This window comes from Schistocerca americana, chromosome 4 (genome assembly GCF_021461395.2).
Source record: "Schistocerca americana isolate TAMUIC-IGC-003095 chromosome 4, iqSchAmer2.1, whole genome shotgun sequence".
Lineage (NCBI taxonomy): Eukaryota > Metazoa > Arthropoda > Insecta > Orthoptera > Acrididae > Schistocerca > Schistocerca americana.
The window spans coordinates 818,385,717-818,409,722 of NC_060122.1; the positions used below are offsets into that span (position 1 = coordinate 818,385,717).

General features: G+C 40.7%; 1 protein-coding gene across 1 annotated transcript in view; it reads right to left on the minus strand.

Annotated features, from left to right (window-relative positions):
* Nucleotides 1-22,393: 22,393 nt before the first annotated feature.
* LOC124613827 (titin) overlaps nt 22,394-24,006 on the minus strand; it is a 524,266-nt gene continuing 522,653 nt past the window's right edge. Inside the window, exon 160 of the mRNA XM_047142550.1 lies at nt 22,394-23,495. Within this exon, the coding sequence (XP_046998506.1) occupies nt 23,302-23,495 (194 nt within the window). The 3' untranslated portion in view covers nt 22,394-23,301. The remainder of the gene's footprint in view (nt 23,496-24,006) is intronic.

Consider the following 24,006-nt stretch of genomic DNA (forward strand, 5'->3'; position numbering starts at 1 on the left):
CACCACTCACAGAGTGTCCGGCTTGGCATGCTCACTCACAAGTAACAGAAGGCAGCACCAGAGTTGTGATCGTGTTTAGTCCCCCAGGTGTTCCTTGGACAAGATCTTGATGATTAATTCTTGTGGTGAGCAGGCGAGTCGTTCCATGATCATTTTCTTCGTGAACTCATACTTCGGTGGAGGCGGTGGCGAGAGGAGTAGATTAAGTCTAAGTGATCATGGAGGTGTGTGACGAGATACAGGAATTTAGGGTTGTCATCAGACACATGAAGCAACTCGAAAAGATGCTCAACAAGCGCAAACCATGATACAGGGTTGCCTTCGTATAAAGGTGGCAGCGTCAGCAGATGACCTGGGGGAGGGGACTAAGGTGGCTTCGGTGTCCCTTGGAAAACCGACTAGTCCATAGCAGGAGAGGCCATACAGCAAGCCAGCACAGTACGCATGAGTGTGTTACTGGCAAGAACATCCATAGCAACAGAGGATTGCATTGTCCTTGACGTGTCACGAAAACACGACGTGGCTGGCAAGGTTGGTACCGTGGGAACAAGCAGTTGTGCGATATGTGTAGGGGTCCTGTAAGCTGGACCATAGGTTACAGGTACTAATTTCAATTTGCCCACCTTGGAAATAACGCAGAAGGCCGGCAACACAGGCGAGCCGCTGAGTGGTCAGAACCGGGGCCCCCTGCGAGTGTGTGTGTGTGTGTGTGTGTGTGTGTGTGTGTGTGCGCATGGCGGCGGCGGGAGGAGGGGGGGGGGGGCAGCAGAGGTGGTGGGTTGGTAACTCATGTGACAAAAGTGTGAGTTCTCTGCACGCACATTGAAAACACGCCCCATGGGGTCGGACTATAAATTACCAGTTGAACTTGTGTAAGATCACTGCGGTGTGGGGTAAGATGCCTCTGGAAGGCGAAACGCCAAAAGATGACTCGAACCCACGTGGTCAACAGGTCTGGGGGATGAGCAAGGGAAAGTGTCCATCATTAGTCTGCAAATGAGGCAAAACCAGAACAGGTCTCGATTTATAGTGGCCGGGTGCGTTTTGCACAAATGGTGGCGGTGCACACGGCATGACAGTAACTGTTGTTGCGGCCCGTTGAGAGTCAAAGTACATGTGTGAATGTAGATCTCTTTGAACATTATACGATCGATTGGTGGGTACACAGTTCTGAATATTATCCAATTCACACTTCACATGTTGGCGAGCACAGTGAGGCGACGTGAAACCCTAGTCCATTGTTTGAGTTAACAGTGTAGCACTCGACTGTTGTAGAACAAAGTTTGAGGTTAATGTGGTTGGAGATCATGAATCACTATGGAATAATGGAGAGCCGGCCATTGGCGAAAGATTGAAGGGGCCCGGCGGTCGTAGTTGGGCTTCCAAATCTTTGAACAAAGTGTTGGGTGAGGTGACCGTGGCGGCGTGCGCATAACCTGTTGAATTACAACACCTGCTGCAGAAGTCGCAGAAGATGTAGAAACTTCAGAGTCGCTAGTATGGGAACGGGATACGAATAGTGGTATATGGAATAAACTTTCCTCACTAATATCTGCACAGACATATATTTCAACGATTATCATGCACGTGCACACAGTACAAGGTATAAGAACAGACTGAATTAAAACAGCAGCTTGGATGAGCAACCTGAGTCCCAAAGTTTAATGTCGTCTAAGGTCGATATGACCTATCGACGCCACATTCGTTTTATTGACATGTACTGTAAATATTAGGAACAGTATCTTGAAATTTCATATGGGCAGACCAAACACATGTGTATGTTAAACAGTTAAACACAGGATTCTTATGTATTACATCATGGACTATGGTCCATACCTCATTTTGTAGTAATTTTTTGGATGCTGCATCAGTGCAGTCCAACTTCTCTTGCTCATGTGCACTTATTGTATGAGTGCACAAGAGATGGAAAAGGTAAGTCAATGCAAAAGATATACTGTTAGTATTTGCGCTCTCACAAAAAAGGGTTGAGTTCTAAGAAACAGGAAAATAATGAAATAAAACATTTGTGTACTGAAGGAAAATATATAACGGAACGTCCAGGGTGAAATGTAACATGTAATGAAAAGGATAGCTCCTATTCACCATATAGCAAAGATGCTGAATCACAGATAGGCATAACAAAAAGACTGTCAGAAAATCAGCTTTCAGCCAACAAGGCCTTCATAAGAGATATAGAACACACACACACACACACACACACACACACACACACACACACACATGCAACTATGTGACCACAGTCTCAGGCTGTGAGCAGCAGCACACGATGGGAGATGCAACCAGGTGGTCAGAGTGAGGAGGAGGCTGGAGCAGGGAGAGGGAGGGATAGCAGGATAGGGAGGGAAGACAGTATAGCGCTGCTTGTAGGACCATACAAGGGGCAAGACAGAGATGGGATTGAGCAGCTACGTGCAGTCAGGAGGTTAGAAGGAGGGTGGGTGAGGGTTAGCGGAAAAGGAGAGAGGCAAAAAGACTGTCAGTGCATTGGTGGAGGTCATGTGTGGATGCAACATTCGTTGTAAAGCAACTGACAGAAAAGAAAAATGTGATCAACAAGCAACTATTTCTGTTCTTCCTAGACTAAGAGAAGATTCATGATGAGATAGGTAGGGTGATATTACGGGAAATACTCACTGGCAGCAATGTACCCTCAAATTTCATTACATGTTATACGAGAAAACAAAAATTCGTATAAATGAAGAGTTATTGGCTGTAAACCAAGGAATGAAACAAGGGTGCGGATATTATTATTATTATTATTATTATTATTATTACGAGGGCGGTTCAGAAAGTAACCTCCGATTGGTCACAGTGCGGGTTGTGGGGGGAGTAGCGACGCCATCTGTGCGTTCACGCACTCAACAGGTCAGTCGGCATCAAGCCGTGGTCGAGTGAACGTCGTACCTGCACTAGTTTAGTTTTTGTGGCAGTTTGAAATGTGTGCTGCAATAGAAAACCCCGCCAAATGTGAAGCGCGTGCTGTCATAAGGTTTTTTACAGCCAAAGGATATTCTGCAGCAGCTATTCATCGTGAGCTTTGTGCCTTGTACGGACCAAGAGTTATGAGTGAAGGAGTTGTCCGTAAATGGGTACGTTTATTTAAAAGTGGACGAGAAAACGCTCATGATGAAGAGAGGAGTGGTAGACCATCATTGGTGACTGATGAACTCGTTCAGACAGTTGATGCAAAAGTTCGTGAAAATCGACGTTTCTCAATGTCGGAGTTGTCTACTGGTTTTCCACAGATTTCTAAGACTCTCTTGTACGAGATAGTGACAGCAAGATTGGGTTACCGTAAGTTCTGTGCACGATGGGTGCCCAAAATTCTTACCGACCACCACAAAACTCAAAGAATGGCCTCTGCATTAGACTTTCTGTCACGTTATGAGGACGAAGGAGAACCATTGTTAAACAGAATCGTGACCGGTGATGAAACCTGGATTAAGTACGTGAACCCTGAGACAAAAGAACAATCAAAGATGTGGGCACATTCAAATTCGCCTACCAAACCAAGAAAAGGCTCGCAAGATTTTTCTGCCAGAAAACTGATGGCAACGGTGTTTTGGGATGCCAAAGGGGTGTTGTTGGTTGAATTCATGGAACATGGTACGACCATTAATCAAGACGTGTACTGTGAAACAATAAAAAAGTTACGATGGGCTATACAGAACAAACGCCGTGGTATGCTGACTTCCGGTATCGTTTTTTTGCACGATAACGCCCGTCCTCACTCTGCTCGCAGAACAACGGCCCTTCTTGAGTCCTTCAAGTGGGACGTTATCAACCATCCACCTTACAGCCCAGACCTGGCGCCAAGTGATTATCACCTCTTCATGCATTTGAAGAAATGGCTCGGGTCACAGCGGTTTGATGACGACGAAGAGCTCAAAGATGCGGTCACAGGCTGGCTCCAGGCACAAGTGGGTGATTTTTATGCAGAAGGAATTTCAAAGCTTGTGAAGAGATACGATAAGTGCCTCAATCGCTATGGAGACTATGTAGAAAAATAGTGCAAAGATGTAGTTGTAAGATGTATATATTAAAATATTTTTATTTAACTTGGTGTATTTTTTTAAATCAACCGGAGGTTACTTTCTGAACGGCCCTCGTATTATTATTATTATTATTTGCATCGAGATCAACAAAGCTTTCCATCCCATTTAAGCATACTTTCTAATCTTCCACAATTCTCTCATTATTTGTCCATGATGTCTCTTTCTGAAACTTCTGTGTACCAGACCGAGACTAAAACTCAGGACCTTTGCCTTTCTTGAGCAAGTAATCTTCCAACTGAGCTACCCAGACATGAGTCATGACTCGTCCTCACAGCTTTACTTCTGCCAGTATCTGATCTCCTACCTTCTGAACTTCTTAGAAGCTCTCCTGCAAACGTTGCAGAACAACCACTCATGGAAGAAAGGATATTGTGAAGACATGGCTTAGCCATAGCCTGGGGATGTTTTCGTAATGTAATATTCGCCCTTCAGTGGAGTGTGAGCTGCTTTGTAATTTCCTGGCAGATTTAAAACTGTCTGCTGGACCAAGACTTGAACTCAGGACCTTTACTTTTCGTTTGCAAGTGCCTTACCAACTGGTTCTTTTGTCTGCTTTCTTGAAAGTTTTGAAAGTGCAAATCACTGAGATATTCCTGATAGCCTTATATGTCTAGAACAGATTGAAGATTTGTTCTGTGCATGAAAGATCAGGACAGAAGCCTGTCTGGTATTAACCAGTTTTATGTTCTAACTGTTCTTGTGTACTATGTAGTAAGCATGCTGAGAAAATTTTGAAGGTGACTTGTAGCAGGGAGATTCCTCTATAGTTGTTCACATTCACCCTAAATTATTTTTTGTGCAGCGGATGGATAAGTGCACATTTCCAGTCATTAGGAAGTTTTTCTGTGCACCACATGGATGTGATTATTTTTGTGAGTTCCTGTAAAGACTTCTGTCCAAAGTGCTTTAGTAATTCTGCAATGATACCATCTTCACCATAATTATATCCATCATCACAAACAGCTGGATGTTGATGCTATAGTATATTACAAGACATGCTGCAAAATATTAAAGATGGTAATATGGATGTCAAAGCAAATACATTACAAGAAAAAGATAGTCACATCAGATAACAAAATAAAGACAATGTAGGATATAGTGAAGGAGACTGGTAGAACCAGACATGAAGAGGGGCAGATAGCATTAAGAGTAAATGATACATTGGCAACAGATTTGTGCACTATTGCAAAACTTTTTAACAAGCAGTTTATAACTATTACTGAGAAGATGGGGTTGTCAGGTTCAGTAGATGCTGCCATGGAGTATCTCAGACCAGACAGGACACATAGCTTCACTAACATGACTATAACCCTCACTACCAAGCAGAAGCAATATCCATCATAAAATCTTTAAATTAAAAAATTCTAGCGGGTATTATAAAATATCTACAAAGTTGATTAAAGAGTGTGCTTCTGAGTTTAGTAACCTATTAAGCTATCATTGTAAACAGTCATTAGTCAGCGGAATGTTTCCTGAATGGCTGAAATATACTGAAGTTAAGCCTTTGTGTAAGAAAGGAGATAAAGAAATACCATCAAATTTCCATCCAATTTCACTTTTTCCAGCATTCTGAAAATTTTTCTATAATGTAGTATAGAGTCAGCTTCTTAATCATCTGACAACAAATAACACATAGTCCAAGTCTTAGTTCAGATTTTAAAGGGTTCTGATATTGACAAGGCTTTCTACATGTATAGTGAAAATCTACTTAATTTATTAGACAATAAATTAAAGGCTACTGTTATATTTTGTGATCTGACAAAGGCATTTTCTGGGTAAATCACAATATCCTTTTAAGTAAATTAGAATATTAAGGTGCAATAAGAAATTTTGCAAAACAGTTCAGTTTCTATATATCTGTGAGGAAACAAAGCATGTCATCAGGAAAGATACCAGGCCTCATTAAATTGGGGAATAATTACGTGTGGCATTCCACAAGGTTCCATGATAGGGCCCTTGCTTTTTCTTGTGTGTATCAATGACCTTTCATCAGTAACATTACCGGACGTCACGTTTGTTTTGTTTGCATATGATACAAATATTGCAATAAATATCAAATCAAGTGCAGTCTTAGAAAGATCAATTAATGAAATTTTCATGTACATGAATAAATTGTTCCTAGCCAATTCTTTGCCATTAAATTTTGAAAAATCAGACAACATACAATTCAGAACTAGCAAGAGGTTCCTCACCAGTATATGGCTAAATTATGACGACAAACTGATAGAAGAAGTGGACAGTGTTAAATTTTTGGGATTATAGCTTGATAATAAATTCAACTGGAATGACCACATGACAAAACATCTGAAGCACCTAAACAAATCTCTATTTGCAATGTGAATGTTGTCAGACATAGGGGATATACAAATGAAAAAGCTGGCATACTATGCTTACTTTCATTTCATAATGTCATATGTGATTACTTTTTGGGGTAACTCATCAATGCAAGCTAAAGCTTTTCAGGTACAAAAACATGTAACAGGAATTATTTGTGGTTTGAACTCAAGAACATCCTGTAGAGGTCTTTTTAGGAACTATGGATATTAACTACTGCTTTCCAATACATTTATTTCTTAATGAAATTTGCCGTTAAAAACATATCTCTTTTTCGTACCGACAGCTCAGATCACAGAATCAGTACTAAAAATAAGAATAATCTTTGCAAAGATTTAAAGTCACTTACTTTGGTCCAAAAAGGTGCCCATTATTCAGGAACTCATATTTTCAATAACTTGCCAGCAGGCATAAAAAGTTTGACTACCAAGCTAACCAGCAAGGACAGTTGGGTGACAATTCAAGTAAGTCATATCGTCAAAGAAGTGGGAGTTTACATACATACTTCACCACTTTAAGTCATCCAGAGTGTTAGAACTAGGTGACCTGTCTGAAAGGACAGAAGAAAACAGGAATTTTAAGAGGAGCCTAAAGAATTTATTGATGGTCACCTCCTCCTATACCATCCAAGAATTTCTTAGTAGAAATTACTGATGTAAATGTGTGTGTGTGCTACTAATATTATAAAATAATACAAATATTAGTACAATCAGACTTCTGTACAAACTCAGTGCGGTGAAGCAATCATTGTAAATAATAGTTGAGAAATGGTTCTACTTTTCAGTGGTTATTACCTCATAAATAAAAATATGTTTGAAACTCCTCTGACTTATTCCACATCTGAGACAACCATTTCACTTGGGATCTGTGGCAGGTACATTAACATACTCAATGGACCTGGGAAGGAACAAATTTACTTACACTATTTTATTTGCGAAGGACCAAATTCTCCTATCAGGCAGTGAAAGTGATTCACGAAAATTGTGTTTAAACTGTATAATGATTTACAGACTTATCAAATGGTTAAAACTGTAAATAAAGTGAAAGTAATGGTGATGGAAAGGAAACATAAGAAAAGGAAAACCAGTGCTAAACAATAAAATAATAGGACAGGTGAAATCACTTAAATATCTCGGGGCAGAGATATCAGTATACAATGGTAATTCAGCTGTGGCTCAGAATACACAGAAATATAATGTAGTGCTTCAAGAATTTCTGCATAAATTCTAGAACCACTCCGCCTTTAACTGTCTTGAACACACAATATTTTAAATATAAGTGTGAGAGAGCCTATCTACTGCGTGCCACCTGTCTGTGTGTGCAGGTCCGAAGTGTGTAGTAACAAGAATGTAGACACGGTGTTCAAATGGCATCAACAAGTGTTTGCCAGTCGCGCCATGGAAGTTTAATGAAAGAACATGGCAGACTCAAGGAAATTCTGTGTTATTCAGTACTGTTTTATAATTTTGACTATTGTAGTGAAAAAGAAGAAGAACAGTTGAAATATTGTTAATTAATGCTCATTTTGGACTTGGAGAGGATAAGACGTATATTCAGATTTAGGATGAGAATGGACTTGGTTTTTAAGCCAACTTTCTCTTATGTGTTAATGAACTTTGTTTCTAACCTTTGGGTACATGAGGAGACTTACTTGACAGTGTTTGTTTATGTGGAGAATGAGATTTGTAAAAGTTTGATGTTTAAATATACATCGTTAAGTGAAGCAAAAGAAACTGCATATGTCTGGTTATTTTTATAAGTAGAAAGAGTCTTGAGAAATTCCTGTTCCTAGCAAATATACTTTGGAGAAGAAGAAAAAAGGAGGTTGCAGCAGCCAGCTAACCAGCAAGGACAGTTGGGTGAGAATCTCAAGTAAGTCATATTGTTAAAAAAGTGGGAGTTTACACACATACTTCACCACTTAAAGTCATCCAGAGCATTAGAACTAGGCAACCTTTGTGAAAGGCCAGAAGAAAACAGGAATTTTGAGACAAAAACAAGATAAGAAGATATTATGTGTTGCCATAGCAACTGAGTATAACAAGGCGAGAGAACTATTACGAGAAACTGGACTAAGCCTAAAAATCAAATGGAGAAAATTAGTAAATACAACAAAAGGGAAAGTACAATGTAAAGGATGTAAAGTTGTATATTCCCCAGGGATGTTAACACTCTGAGTTAATGTGCGGAGTGACGATCGTCAGATCTGGAGTTGTTTTTGGTGTTTCTTCCAAAATAGTTTTCCCACACCGAATTTCCTCCAAATCTTAAACTATTCTGTCATCTATTCCTAAAATCTTAATGTATCCTATAATCTTCTTACCTAGAAAATTGGATATGACTACAACTTAGGAAAATTACAGAATAAGAAAGAAAGTGATCTATAGACATCAAATAAAATGAATAGAATATTATATTAGTGGAAATTGTACTATATAAACAGAGTGAGATTTAGATGACATAAACTGAATGGGATATTATATATCTGGAAAAATATAATAACAGGTGAATATTTGAACATCTGTTATACTGTGGTGTATAGATTTTCTATTTTGTATAGAATATTGTATACCTTGTAGTGTGCCCTTCTCCTCGGGGTTCTGCCGTGAAAAATATAAAATAGAAAATCTGATTGGGTTTGGAATTTTGGTGGTTTCAGTTACAGATAAGGCGGACTTCGTATTATTGATTGAGATCGTGCTGTAATTTGACCGTGCATGGCAGACCGGGTCGGCAACACTACAAAAAGCGACTGTACGGAAATAGCATCAGAAACTAATTGAAATTTACCTTATAATCTTGTTAGATACGCATTATTAATTACAATGTAGTCTTCATGGCTGTCCTCGTAATTTCTCTTGTAGGACGACCCGTCTTTCACTTTTCTCCATCTGTTGAAAACTTCTTCAAGTTGCCACTGTTATGATCAGTTTACAAATTTGATGATAACCACCTTGAATCACTATTGAAACAACCTCGCTTTGTAATAAAATTTTAATTTCCACCCAAAAGCACATTCAACACAGCGCGGAAAAATACACGTCTTTCGTATCAAGACAAGAGAGAGAGTCCTCAATTAGTTCTTAAAAAAACGAATACAAAAACCTACGCAAAAGTAAAAAGACGAACAAAATTATTTATAAAATCGGTCGCTGGCGCAGCGCTCTTCTGCGTGCGCGATCGTAAATTATATCTTTGTATTGGCGGAGGCGCGGAAGTCAAAGTACCATTACAACCTTTTATGAAATATGATGTAAATGGGAGGATTTGTATCAGTTTCAGAAAGGGCTGGGTATTGTGGATAAAAGCATGGTTTACAAGAACACATAAATCATGACTAACACAAAACACACATCACATCTTTCAAACAACGCTTACAAACAAGTGTGCTTGATTCTTCAACATTTACCGTTTCCATAGGGTTGCTAAGGTTTCCTTCAGTGACCTCAAGGGTGAAGGTGTGAATGTCCATTCTGTGAGAGACGATTTAACACCAAACCTCCTCCGGCATCTCACTCAAGTACCTGGGAGGTAGGGATCCTGGGGAAGGGGAGAGGGAAGGGTTTCCTGTCTTTGGTGCTATCTTCGTTCTCTTCTTCGATCTTAGCAACCATATCTATTTTTTTTTCCTTTCTTACTTCTCATTTGAGGACCTATCTATTTTTCCCTCTTTCCATATTCATCTACTTCTATTGCAGAAGTCCTTCCTGGTTTCCAATAACCTAAATCTTATCTTCGACAAGATGGTCGAAGAATCAGACTACATGAACACACATTTGCATATACACAAAAATACATCTAAACACAAACATTAAAATTACAGTTTAGAAACCTGATGCTATGTGATAACCGCCAAGTATTGTAGGGGGAAACATACGTGTACATCGGGAAATATGCACACATCATTTTTTATTATGACTGTTCAACATTGCCTATTTATATAAAAAACTATGACGATTCCATATCGCATATATAACGCATGTGTACATATAAAAAAATTGAAGTACTCATGATGTTTATTTAAGAAAAGTCAGTGTAGCAAATACTCTGATAAATTGAGGATTTGAAGGATAGTGGGACTTGAATAGTGTATGTAAACATATTACCTACAGAATAGTATATAGACATGGAATCTATTAAGCATATAGAAGTTGAAAAGTAGAGGAGGACTCCTGGGATTAGATGAAGTATTAAGAAGTAAATGCTAAGTGTAGAATAGATTTTTTATCTTTACCAGAAAATATTTAATTATAGTATACATAGGAATGTATACTGGGGTTAATGAACCATGAGGCCTACTCAGAAAGCATAAGGGGGGTGTACCCAGCATTTACTGAATATAAAGGGCAGGCGTACCTACATGAAGATAGGATGACCTGTAGCCTAATGAATAGGGATGTTGTATAAAGGGGCGTACCTACCAGAATAGAGAGAGGAAGTGCACTCATATGGTCAACCCACAGGCAAGGTAAAGGTACTGATCCGAGGGTAGAAGGACACTATCATGACAGAAATCACACATTTTATAGGGATTATTCTGGTAACTTTGAATTCTATACGCAATGAGCATTATTACGTGCTATGTAAATTTACGAGTGTCGAAAGTAACACTTTCACATTGTCCAGAGTTCCTCCAACTTCATAAAATAGACTACTCAAGTGCCACATACACCTGTAGTTTACGACTGAAAATAAAAATAAAGTCTCATGTTTCCTCAATACTAGTCAGGCTTACTGGATAACTAATGAATACTCAGGTGTTGATATCAAAGAATTGCTCAATGTATACTGTTAATGTGTGAATTATTATTATGTGTGATATTAATGTACATGTTGATTATGTATAAAATATCTGAGGAAGGGTATATTTAGTGTTTCGAGAATTTTCGTGTAAGTTATAGAACCACTCAGCCTTTGACCGTCTCAAAAACACGATATTTAAAAATATAAGTGTGAGATTAGCCTATCTACTCCGTGCCACCTGCCTGTGTGTACAGGTCCGAAGTGTATAGTAAGAAAACTGTAGACACAGTGATCGAACGGCACCGACAAGTGTTTGCTGGTCGCGCCATGGAAGTTTAATGAAAGAACACGGCAGACTCAAGGAACTTCTGTGTTATTCAGTACTGTTTTATAACTTTGACTATTGTAGTGAAAAAGAAGAAGAACTGTTGAAATATTGTTAATTAATGCTCATTTTGGGCTTGGAGAGGATAAGACATGTATTCAGATTTAGGATGAGAATGGACTTGGTTTTTTAAGCCAACTTTCTCTTATGTGTAAATGAACTTCGTTTCTAACCTTTGGATACATGAGGAGACTTACTTGACAGTGTTTGTTTATGTGGAGAATGAGATTTGTTAAAGTTTGATGTTTAAATATACATCGTTAAGTGAAGCAAAAGAAACTGCATATGTCTGGTTATTTTTATAAGTAGAAAGAGTCTTGAGAAATTCCTGTTCCTAGCAGATATACTTTGGAGAAGAGAAAAGGAGGTTGCAGCAGCAAGATAACCAGCAAGGAAAGTTGGGTGACAATCTCAAGTAAGTCATATTGTTAAAGAACTGGGAGTTTACAGACATGCTTCGCCACTTTAAGTCATCCAAAGTGTTAGAATAATGCTATAAATGACACTAAAGGGATGACACTAGGACTATATTAAACATGCATGCTAAGCTTGCTCCTATGTATGGTAGCAAAAAATGGATCCCAAGAAAAGGAGATGACTAAAGAATTGAAGCTCCTGAAATGAGGTTTCTTATGTCACATGCTGGACTAACACTAAGAGACTGATTGTGGAGCAAAGATATAAGACAAAAACTAGACCTAAAAACAAGAGTGATAGAAGAGATTAGGCACTACTAAAAAATGGTATGACCATATCAAAAGGAAGCCAACTCAACACCTGCCAAGGCAAGTGTTGCATTTCAATCATGCTGGAAAATGGGATATAGGACAGCCAATGAAGAGATGGAGACAATTTTGTTAAATTTATTTGGTTTTGTATTGGACCAACACCCACTCCTTGAAATGGAAGAAGAAGAAGAAGAAGAAGAAGAAGGAGGAGGAGGAGGAGGAGGAGGAGGAGAGGAGCAAGAAGAAAGAAACTGGTGCCAAAATTGAGAAGATTAATTCATCAGCAATTAACAATGACGTTAATGACATCCAGTTAGTAAAGTCTGATGTAAAAATGTTATGACAAAATTTTTGCTTTGTAAGGAAAGAAATTGAAGAGGATGTAGATGAAGATGAAATGGGAGATACAATACTGCGTGGACAGAGCACTGAAAGACCTCAGTCGAAACAAGGCCCCGGGAGTGGACAACATTCCATTAGAACTACTATCGACCTTAGGAGAGCCAGTCCTGACAAAACTCTACCATCTGGTGAGCAAGATGCATGAGACAGGCGAAATACCCTCCGACTTCAAGAAGAATATAATAACTCCAATCCCAAAGAAAGCAGGTGTTGACAGATGTGAAAATTACCGAACTATCAGTTTAATAAGTCACAGCTGCAAAATACTAACACGAATTCCTTACAGACAAATGGAAAAACTGGTAGAAGGCGACCTCAGGGAAGATCAGTTTGGATTCCACAGAAATATTGGAACACGTGAAGCAAAACTGACTCTACGACTTATCTTAGAAAATAGATTAAAGAAAGACAAACCTACATTTCTAGCATTTGTAGACTTAGAGAAAGCTTTTGACAATGTTGACTGGAATACTCTCTTTCAAATTCTAAAGGTGGCAGGGGTAAAATACAGGGAGCGAAAGGCTATTTACAATTTGTACAGAACCAGATGGCAGTTATAAGAGTCGAGGGACATGAAAGGGAAGCAGTGGTTGGGAAGGGAGTAAGACAGGGTTGTAGCCTCTCCCCGATGTTGTTCAATCTGTATATTGAGCAAGCAGTAAAGGAAACAAAAGAAAAATTCGGAGTAGGTATTAAAATCCATGGAGAAGAAATAAAAACTTTGAGGTTCGCCGATGACATTGTAATTCTGTCAGAGACAGCAAGGACTTGGAAGAGCAGTTGAACGGAATGGACAGTGTCTTGAAATGAGGATATAAGATGAATGTCAACAAAAGCAAAACGAGGATAATGGAATGTAGTCGAATTAAGTCAGGGTGATGCTGAGGGAATTAGATTAGGAAATGAGACGCTTAAAGTAGTAAAGGAGTTTTTCTATTTGGGGAGCAAAATAACTGATGATGGTCGAAGTAGAGAGGATATAAAATGTAGACTGGCAATGGCAAGGAAATCATTTCTGAAGAGTATAGATTTAAGTGTCAGGAAGACGTTTCTGAAAGTATTTGTATGGAGTGTAGCCATATATGGAAGTGAAACATGGACGATAAATAGTTTCGACAAGAAGAGAATAGAAGCTCTTGAAATGTGGTGCTACAGAAGAATGCTGAGGATTAGATGGGTAGATCACATAACTAATGAGGAGGTATTGAATAGAATTGGGGAGAAGAGAAATTTGTGGCACAACTTGAATAGAAGAAGAGGTCGGTTGGTAGGACATGTTCTGAGGCATCAAGGGATCACAAATTTAGGATTGGAGGGCAGTGTGTAGGGTAAAAATCGTAGAGGGAGGCCAAGAGATGAATACACTAAGCAGATTCAGAAGGATGTAGGCTGCAGTAGGTACTGGGAGACGAAGTAGCTTGCACAGGGTAGAGTGGCATGGAGAGCTGCATCAAAGCAGTCTCTGGACTGAGGACCACAACAACAACAACAACAACAACAACAACAAGGAAAGAAGAGAAAGAATAAAAAACTGTGACTGTAGTTAAATGTCCAGTACTGAATCCATGCAAAATTTTCAAATTTGACAATGAAGTAAACTGTGTACAGAAAGTTTTCAATGCAAATATACAGAAGACCATTTTCAACACATGTGCAGTACTCAAGTGAATGTTTGTAAGATGTTAAAGATTTTGTTGTGTGGAGTACTGTATTTGCAGCTGAATGAGTAATGAAAGTGTTATAACCTTTAATCACCAATAATTGCATGGATATTCAAACACTCTCACTTCGGAACAATAGCTCGTTACATGATAACAACTCAGTATCTCTTATTCGACTGCCGTGCCGTGACATGCGGCCGGCGCCGTTCGTAGCTAGGTGGCACTCCCGCGCTCAGCCGAGTTGCGGAGCGCCTCTATCGCCGTTTGTGCGTACTGTCGTGGCGGCACTGTTAAATGTCATGGCACTGTCACAACACTTTTCCCCCCTTGAAGAAAAAAACACTCACTTCCTTGGAGACATGGACAATGCGAAGACATCCATGGCCTCTTGTGAGGCCCCGAGAAGATCTCGCAGAGACACACGAGAGTATGGTCGAAAATGTCCAGGACAGAAGCTCGTGCATGGAAAGTGCCTCCTGGATGAGATGATGGGTGAAAACTCTGGAGCAGCATCCATAGGTGTCGTGGACCTGGAGGTGTGCTCCAGCGAGATGGGTCCCGGAGAAGGCAGCGTCGTGACTTCGGCCGGTTCCGGTGTACTCGGAAGCGGTAGTGACGTCGGCTGCATCAACACGTACAGTAGAGCGGCAGCAGCGACAGGACTGGCTTCTCGGGCTGGTGGAGGCGAAGGAAGGGGCAGTGGCACCGGCGTGGCCACCACTTGTGGGCGCATCTGGTCGTAATGGCGAACAACCATGCCGTCGTCTGTACGTATTTCACAAAGCCGGCGGCCGTCAAGAGCCTTGACCACCCCTGGAATCCATTTAGGGCGAGATCCATACCCTCGTGCCCACACGTTGGCACCCACCGAGTATTTTCCCGCACTAGGGGACACAGCACAAGGCCTGACAGGGTGAAGCAGGTGCAGTAGAGTCTGTGGTTGGTGGCCATGCAAGAGTTCAGCAGGGCTGCGATCACCCAGAGGCATGGAGCGATAAGAACTCAGAAATTGCAGCAGAGCGTCATCTGTGGAAAAATCACTAAGGAATTTTTTCATCTGGCTTTTGAAAGTGTGGACAAGGTGCTCGACCTCCCCATTCGATTGCGGATGGAAGGGCGGTGCTGTAACATGATGAATCTCTTGTCCAGTGCAAAAATCACGGAAGGCCTGCGAAGAGAACTGAGAGCCATTGTCCGTGACGATCATGGATGGAAGACCTTCTAGCGCAAAGATTTTGGACAAAGCCAGCGTCGTCACCGCAGTGGTGGGCGATGGACATCGAACAACAAACGGAAACTTCGAGAAAGTGTCAATCAACAGTAGCCAATAAGTACTGAGGAAGGGGCCGGCAAAGTCAGCATGCACCTGTTCCCATGGCTGCGTCGGATCAGGCCATGGAGAGGGCATTGTACGAGGTGCAGCCAGTTGTTGAGCACACTGACCACACGCAGCAACCATGTGGGCGATGTCCGAATCAATACCGGGCCAATAAACGTGCCTGCGGGCCAGGGACTTAATCCGAGAAATACCCCAATGGCCTTCATGCAACAGTTTGAGAACATCTTTGTGAAGATAGGCTGGCACCACGACCCGTGGAGATGCGCCATCCGTGGCCAGAAGAACAACACCATCACGAACAGACAGACGAAGGCGCAAGGCATGGTAGTTGCAAAGGGGATCCGATGCCCGGCCCTTGGTCCTGTCCGGCCAACCCCATTGAACAAAACCAATCACCTAACGCAGGACTGGGTCCCGCGCAGTAGCCGACGTGACCTGCGACCCTGTAAGTGGAAAACCCTCGACCGCACGACGTTCTTCCTCATCAATGTGGAAACAGAGGAGTTCATCACGATTGAAAACCGGGTCTGGGCCCATCAGCAATCGCGACAATGCGTCAGCGTTGGCGTGCTGGGCCGTGGGGCGATAGTGAATCTCATAGTGAAAACGAGACAAGTATAAGGCCCAACGTTGCAGGCGGTGAGCTACCTTATCCAGAAGCGACGCCGATGGGCTGAACAGAGAGACCAGCGGCTTGTGGTCGGTGATGAGGTGAAACTTAGAACTATACAAAAAAACGCTGAACTTTTTTAAAGCATAAATGATAGCGAGCGCCTCCTTTTCGATTTGAGAGTAACGCCGTTGCGCATCGTTGAGGGTCTTGGAAGCATAGGCGATGGGGTGTTCCGACCCACCCTTATACCGATGGGTGAGAACAGCCCCTAGGCCATACTGTGACGCGTCAGTCGCCAGAACCAAGTGCTGACCCAGGCGGAATGTGGCAAGACAAGGTGCCGACTGCAAATGAGCCTTCAGGCGGACAAAAGCCTGCTCACACTCGTCGGACCAACAGAAAGGGACGTTTTTGCGTAACAGCTGATGCAGAGGATGAGCTACTGCCACCGCGGATGGAATGAATTTGTGATAATAAGCAATCTTACCTAGAAATGCCTGAAGTTCTTTGACAGTAGACAGCCAGGGTAGAGCGTTAATGGCCGCAACGTGCTGACGTAGAGGACGTATACCCTCATGGACAAGTGGAAACCAAGATACACAATGGAGGGTTGGAAGAACTGTGACTTGTCCAGATTGCACCTCAACCCAGCCGAATGCAAAACCCGAAACAGTGAATGCAAATTGCAAAGGTGCTCCTCAGTGGAGGCCCCCATGACAACAATGTCATCCAGATAGTTTATGCAGCCGAAAACGGAAGCCGTGAGCTGTTCCAAAAACCGCTGAAAAATGGCCGGTGCGCTAGCGACGCCAAATGGTAACCGCTGGTACTGATACAACCCAGAAGGAGTGTTGATGATGAGAAATTCCTTGGAAGAAGCATCCAATGGCAACTGATGGTACGCCTCCGATAAGTCAAGTTTGGAAAAGAACTGGCCCCCAGTGAGCTTGGTAAATAACTCCTCAGGACGGGAAAGAGGATAAGTGTCAATGAGGCTCTGAGCATTGACAGTGGCTTTAAAATCACCACACAATCGCAGACTCCCATTTGGTTTAGAAACCACCACGATTGGCGATGCCCATTCGCTGGAGGTAACAGGAAGGAGAATCCCTGAAGCTGTTAACCCGTCTATCTCAGCCTTGACAGGTGCACGCAACGCCACCGGAATAGGGCATGCCCGGAAAAACTTAGGACGAGCTGTAGGTTTAAGAGTAATGTGGGCATCAAAATCCTTGGCACAACCCAGACCAGCAGAGAACACGGGTGAAAATTCAGAACACAATCCATCCAGCTGTTGATACGGAATATCCTCAGATATGAGGTGCACATCATCATCAATGGAGAACCCGAACAACTGGAAAACATCATAACCGAACAGGTTTTCAGTGCCCGCATGATCCACCACATAAAACATGAGGGGCCTAACAACAGACTCGTAGGCAGTGGAAGCATCAAACTGGCCAATGATAGGAATTTTCTGTTTATTGTAAGTTCTCAGATTTTGCGTAACTGGAGACAAGGGAGGGGAGCCCAACTCCAAATACGTGCGAGAATTAATGAGAGTTACTGCAGAGCCAGTGTCCACTTGCATGCGAATGTCTTTATCGAGAACACGAACAGTAACAAACAACTTATTTGTTTGAGAAAGCACACAGTTAACATCCATGTCCGATGCCTCGTCCTCGTCGACAGGAACTTTAGGGGACTGACACACAGAAGCAATGTGGCCTTTTTTCCTACATGAATTACACGTGGCCCAACGTTTTGGACACGCTGTCATGCTGTACGAAACAACATGAACAAGAAGGAAGTGCGGAATGAACCTGCTTCTGTGGTTGCTGTTTTCGCTGCGAGCGTTGCGGCCCAATGCGACGTTGTTTACACGAGTGAACCGCCGACACATCTTCATTCTCCTGTGAAACAGGCAAATTGTCCATGTCGAAAGTTGACTGTACTATTTACGCACCATCAGCGTGAGACACTTCAAAGGATTGAGCGATGCTTAGAACTTCCAACAACAACGGGTTTGGCAGTTGTAGGGCACGTCGCCGAACTTCTTTATCAGGAGCAAGCCGTAGAATAGCATCCCTAACCATTGAATCAGCATAAGATTCATGATGAGTGTCCATGACAAACTGACATTTCCTATTCAGACCGTGTAGTTCCGCCGCCCAAGCCCGGTAAGATTGATGGGGCTGTTTACGACACCGGTAGAACGCCACGTGGGCGGCAACAACGTGGGTGTTTTTTCAATAATAGTTAGACAATAAGTCACACATTTCTTGGAAGGACAGAGAGGCAGGTTCCCACAGAGGGTTCTAACTGAGATAGCAGCTGATAGATCCGTGGGGAAATCCAAGATAGAAATAACGACTTACACATAGGAGCGTCGACAACGCCGAAAGCCAAGAAGTGTTGCCGCAAACGCTTCTCATAACCCTCCCAGTCTTCAGCAGCCTCATCGTAAGGAGGGACCGGAGGCGGAGAAGAGGAAGACAGACGATGAGTAAGTGACGTCGACAACGCCTGAATAGCAGCCGTCAGCTGTGTTTGTTGTTCAATGAGCGCTTGCATAAGCTGTTCCATGGCTGCCCCATCACGAACACACAAATCCACAACGCAGTGAAAATATCCGACCTCGTCGCCAAAAAGTGTTATAACCTTTAATCACCAATAATTGCGTGGATATTCAAACACTCTCACTTTGGAACAATAACTCGTTACATGATAAGAACTCAATATCTCTTATTCGACTGCCGTGCCGTGACATGCGGCCGGCGCCGTTCGTAGCTAGGTGGCGCTCCCGTGCTCAGCCAACTTGCGGAGCGCCTCTATCGCCGTTTGTGCGTACTGTCGTGGCGGCACTGTTAAATGTCGTGGCACTGTCACAACAGAAAGTAGTAGTTCACCTAAAACTGTGAAACTAAATGGAGAATAATAGGGTCTGATAAACTGTGAATCCATGAATAGGTAAGAAGTTTACTGAATTTTAGTGAACACATTACTTGGTGAATAGTGCTTTTCCAGTTGGGTGATTCCATTCTTCTTTTTTTAGATCACTCCAGTTCCTAACTCTCCTATCCACGGATTGTAAGAGAAAAGTAATTATCTTCTACTGTTTTCTATTCTAGGCAAAATTCATGAAGTAATAGTAAGGACTATGTGTAATGTTATGTAACAAGGTGAAGGTTGAGATAGTTGGTAGGAACCCTGTGCCTCTGAAAGTTCAATTTTGCAAACACACTTCCATAGTTAACAAGGTTGTAAGGAAGTAGTTTTATAAGACAGTAGATATGAGCAATAACATATAACTATGTACAAGTAAATACATTTTTTTAATGTGAAAAACTACATGTACTATTTGAGATAACATTGGAGCAACATATTTAACTTAAGGTACCACAAGTAAGAAATTGAATAAAATTCTAATTTATTTAACAGATAATGAAATGAATCCTGCTGCGAATCCTGTTTTCAGATTAATGTAATACTTAAATCATTCATGGAGCAAATTCTGTGTATAGATATTTTGCATTAATAACTTCAAGTACTAATGCATTAAGAGAAATATATTACTAATTAATTGTTTGTGATAGGTTAGAAAATAGGTAAAAGATCTTGCAGGAATGAAAAGCAAACACGATGTAATTTTTGAATAAGTGTTGAGAATTTCAGTAATTGGATTTAGTTTCAGAAACTTTTGAATTCAAAAGTAGTTCCAACCCCATAATTTAAGCAGTGTTTAATTACTGAAAAATGTAAAGGCATTATTAAAATTTATAGCAAGGAAAGTTATGGCAGAATACAAATAATTTAGGAGTGAAGGAGAGGCTCATCACACAGTAGAGCCATTGAGTCACTGACAGGCAGTCACAAAAGAAAAAGAAAAACTTGCCATCTTTTGGAATAATGTGTGTCTGTGTGTTTTTGTACTACAGCTCTGTAGTACAAAAACACACAGACACACACACACACACACACACACACACACACACACACACACACACTATAAACCTACATGCCATGATTGCATTTTGGCAGGTGGACTAGGGTGGGGTGGGAGTTGTGTCTGGTGGGGTGGCTAGAGGGAGAGAGAGGTAGAGACAGGAGAAGGGGTTGTGGATCAGTAGTTAACAACTCAGAGGGAAGCAGTAGATTTGTTTGCGAGGAATTGAGGGAGGAGTGGCAGATAAATGGGCTAGGAATGTGCTACATGGGCACCAGAGCCAGTGGGATGCAGTGCACAGTGAGGGTGACATGAAGGTATGGCACTGGAAGGGGTTGAGAGGTTGGAGAAAGGGGACACTATTGGATAGAACATGTGGGGACACCATCTGTCTGTTCTACCCAACGACTAAAAAGAATTTTTTCAAAAGATTTGCAGAAGATCTGAAATTGTACACAATCCTCTAAATTTAAGGTGATGTAATTGTTTATGCTTTTTTTGCGACAAAATGTATTTTTCCTCACTTAGTGTAAGTTCATTTTTTATAGAGTTAAGTCTCACCTAACGAGTCAGTTGATGTGATAGGGAAGTGATGATTTTTTACATGAGCATATGTACTTGAGAAAGTATTCCTCCAAATAGTTTCAATTTTTTTCTACAGCCAAATATCAGTTTCAATTTTTGTATTTTTGTTATGTTAGTTCCACTGCGTATGAAATGTTTTTGATGCTATTTAGAATGTGACTAGAATACTAATGTAAATTTTGAGTGCTGTATTATTAATATTTTGTTGCTATAGGTTGTAAGCAGAGATATGTTCTGGTATTGTAACGTGTGTGTGAGATGATGTAATTATGAATTGTCTGTACGAAGGTACATAATACTTTCTTTATGAAATTTGTAGGACATATTTTTTCATGCCTGAGGTCCATAAAGTTAAGATAATTTGAAGCTAATAATAGAGACAACATGTTGCTTGCATATTGCAAAAACAAGTACCTGGGAATGTTCCAATTTAAAAATTCTTTACGTAGGTCTAATGCAATTTTTCTGATATGAGTATTTCATTTGTAGTTGCCTTTCATGTATCTGTGGAGCTGCCATTTTTAAAGTTGTGTATGTAATTAGGATGTTCCTTTTTTGAGTGACTTAATTTCTGTACAAATTTAGCCTGGGTGTGATACTTTGATGACTATATAAATATGCATAACACAAGTGATGTTTTATATATCTGTGTGTGTGTGTGTGTGTGTTTTGTCTGTTCTTTCAGACATGTCCATAAGAATAGACATAACTTTGATCCAGCAGCCATTATGAATTAAGACACAAAGGAATTACTGCTGTGAATGGACAAGAAAGTTGAAAATTTGGGCTGAACTGGAATTCGAACCTGGGTCTCCTACTTACTAGGCAGTGGTCAGTTTCCCTACATACCTACCAGGTGTAATAGCTAATAGCATGCTGAGCTTCAAACTGATTACCAAGTTTTTAGAAGTACAGGAATGAAATGTTCAACAGCAAGTCATAAGTAACAGCCAATGACTGGTGATGTTACCCTTAAAAGTGACTGAAAAAAACACGATCATTCGTACAATATTATAAAAATGATAGATTGCTCTCACCATACAGATGATATATTGAGCTGCAGACAAGCACAATAAAAAAAGCAATAAAAATTGAGCTTTTGGCCAAAGCCTTCTTCAGAAAGGAAAACACACATGTTTAGACAAACAAGCACCCTCATACTCTGGAATGGCCAGAGATAGAGGTCATGTGTGCATGAGGATTGCTTGCTTGTGTGTGTGTGTGTGTGTGTGTGTGTGTGTGTGTGTGTGTGTGTGCATGCTTCCTTTTCTGAAGAAGGCTTTGGCTGAAAGCTCAGCATATAACAGTCTTTTCACTGAGCCTGTCTGCAACTCAATGTGTCATTTTTACGCAAAGTAGCAATCTGTCCTTTTCATAATACTGTTGATATTCCAACCTGGACAGCATCATATGTGCTTATTCGATGCTCAAAAGTGTTTTTTGTATTCCCCATTTCACTGGACTTTAGTTTATCTTCAAAATGAGGAAGTAATTTCTGACATTCCTGGTGTGTCAACAAAAAGGAAGGAAAGAACAATATATCACTGTACTGAAAGGTTAAAAAAACAGCAAACAAATTACTCCAACTTTAAAAATATATATATTTTAATATGATTCTTTCATGAAGTATCATTTGCTCTGTAAGCCGACTCTTACCAGTAACAAATTCATGTCGTTGCACCTATATTTTGTCTCCTTTAAGTTACCGGTGAAGTGACGCTTACTTGAACCAAATGATTACAGACTACTTTGTAAGCAGTTATTGCAACTGCAGTTGAAACAGACAGTGATATTAAAAGAGGTAAAAAATACTTGCAGCCAATTGAACACAATTACACATTTGAAATCACATAATTCAAAACTGAATGATACACAAGAGTATATCACAGCATAATACACTGTATTACTTACACACTTATTAAGTCACAGCAGAAATGTCCTGCTTCAGCAGACCCACTTCTCTGACTTGTTTTGTTGTGTAGTACAGTGTCCATAAAAATTACATATATATGAAAAACCTATAAGAATTACATTTTATGTCCATAAACATTTACATCCTCATTTCAATAAATTATTATTATTAACATTTGTAGTAATGTACAGTTCCTCTGCCTCCTTATTTACATATTTACTGAATATGCAAGAAATACAAAGCAACAGTCTTGGTCCTTGAATCAGTCAGCCAGAAGCAACAGGTGCAAGTTCTACTCTCTATCAGTGCCCCCTGCTTTGCTTTGCACAGGGTACTTTTTTTTATTTCATTGATGGAAATCAGGAAGCAAGATAGTAGAGTGCTTGCCCACAGTGCTGCTTCCAAGCCTTCATATAAAATTCAGTACAAAATTGCTTTACAAAAGGTAAAAAAATAAATAGTTCTATTGTTTTATCAGTGCCTTAAGCATAGATACGCTCAACAACTCTACTTACGACTTCGTATACACTTTACACACTATTTGTCTTTGTCTTCACAATTGATTCCTTACACCACATCACTTAAACAACTGTCGGGCATAGTACCAAATACGGAAGAAATATTCATCCCTTCTTAATAATGAACCTCTTGCGTATGATCGGATGTCAGCATCCATGCCTGCTTCTTTCATCCAGGATGTGGTGGTTTCAGTACTGAAACTAAGTGTCGGTGCTGTCGTTTCCAGCTTATCGAGTTCTTGCTGGTCAATTTCTGTAGAAAGACATAGCATACACAAAAAATTAAGATGTGTTGCAATGCTACATGCATAGGGTACGTATTACTAGACTTTTGTTCCACTATTACAAGTAAACACTTTTCCAATAAAAGGTCCAATTCCATCACTTAAAAACAACATAATCTTGAACATTGGGATCCTAACAAACCTTCTGAGAAGCTACAGGGGAAAGCTTGAAAGATTACAAATGTAAGCTTTAGTCAGACAGAACCCAACATCACAAGGATACCAGAAGAAGCTAAGAGGGAAGACATGGGGATTATTTGAGTACAGTACCAGCATTGGTGATTTACAATACAGAATGAAGAAGCATGGAAATGTTCTGTAATATGACATATGGCTTGAAATGTCAACAAGTTGCATAAATCTGCAGTTTGTTCAACTCAATTGTTATATTTTAATTAGACTGTTCAGAAGAAATGATATTTGTGGTTCAAATTTGGAGTGCTTTATTTATCAAATTGCATTCAGTGAAAAGCAGTAAGC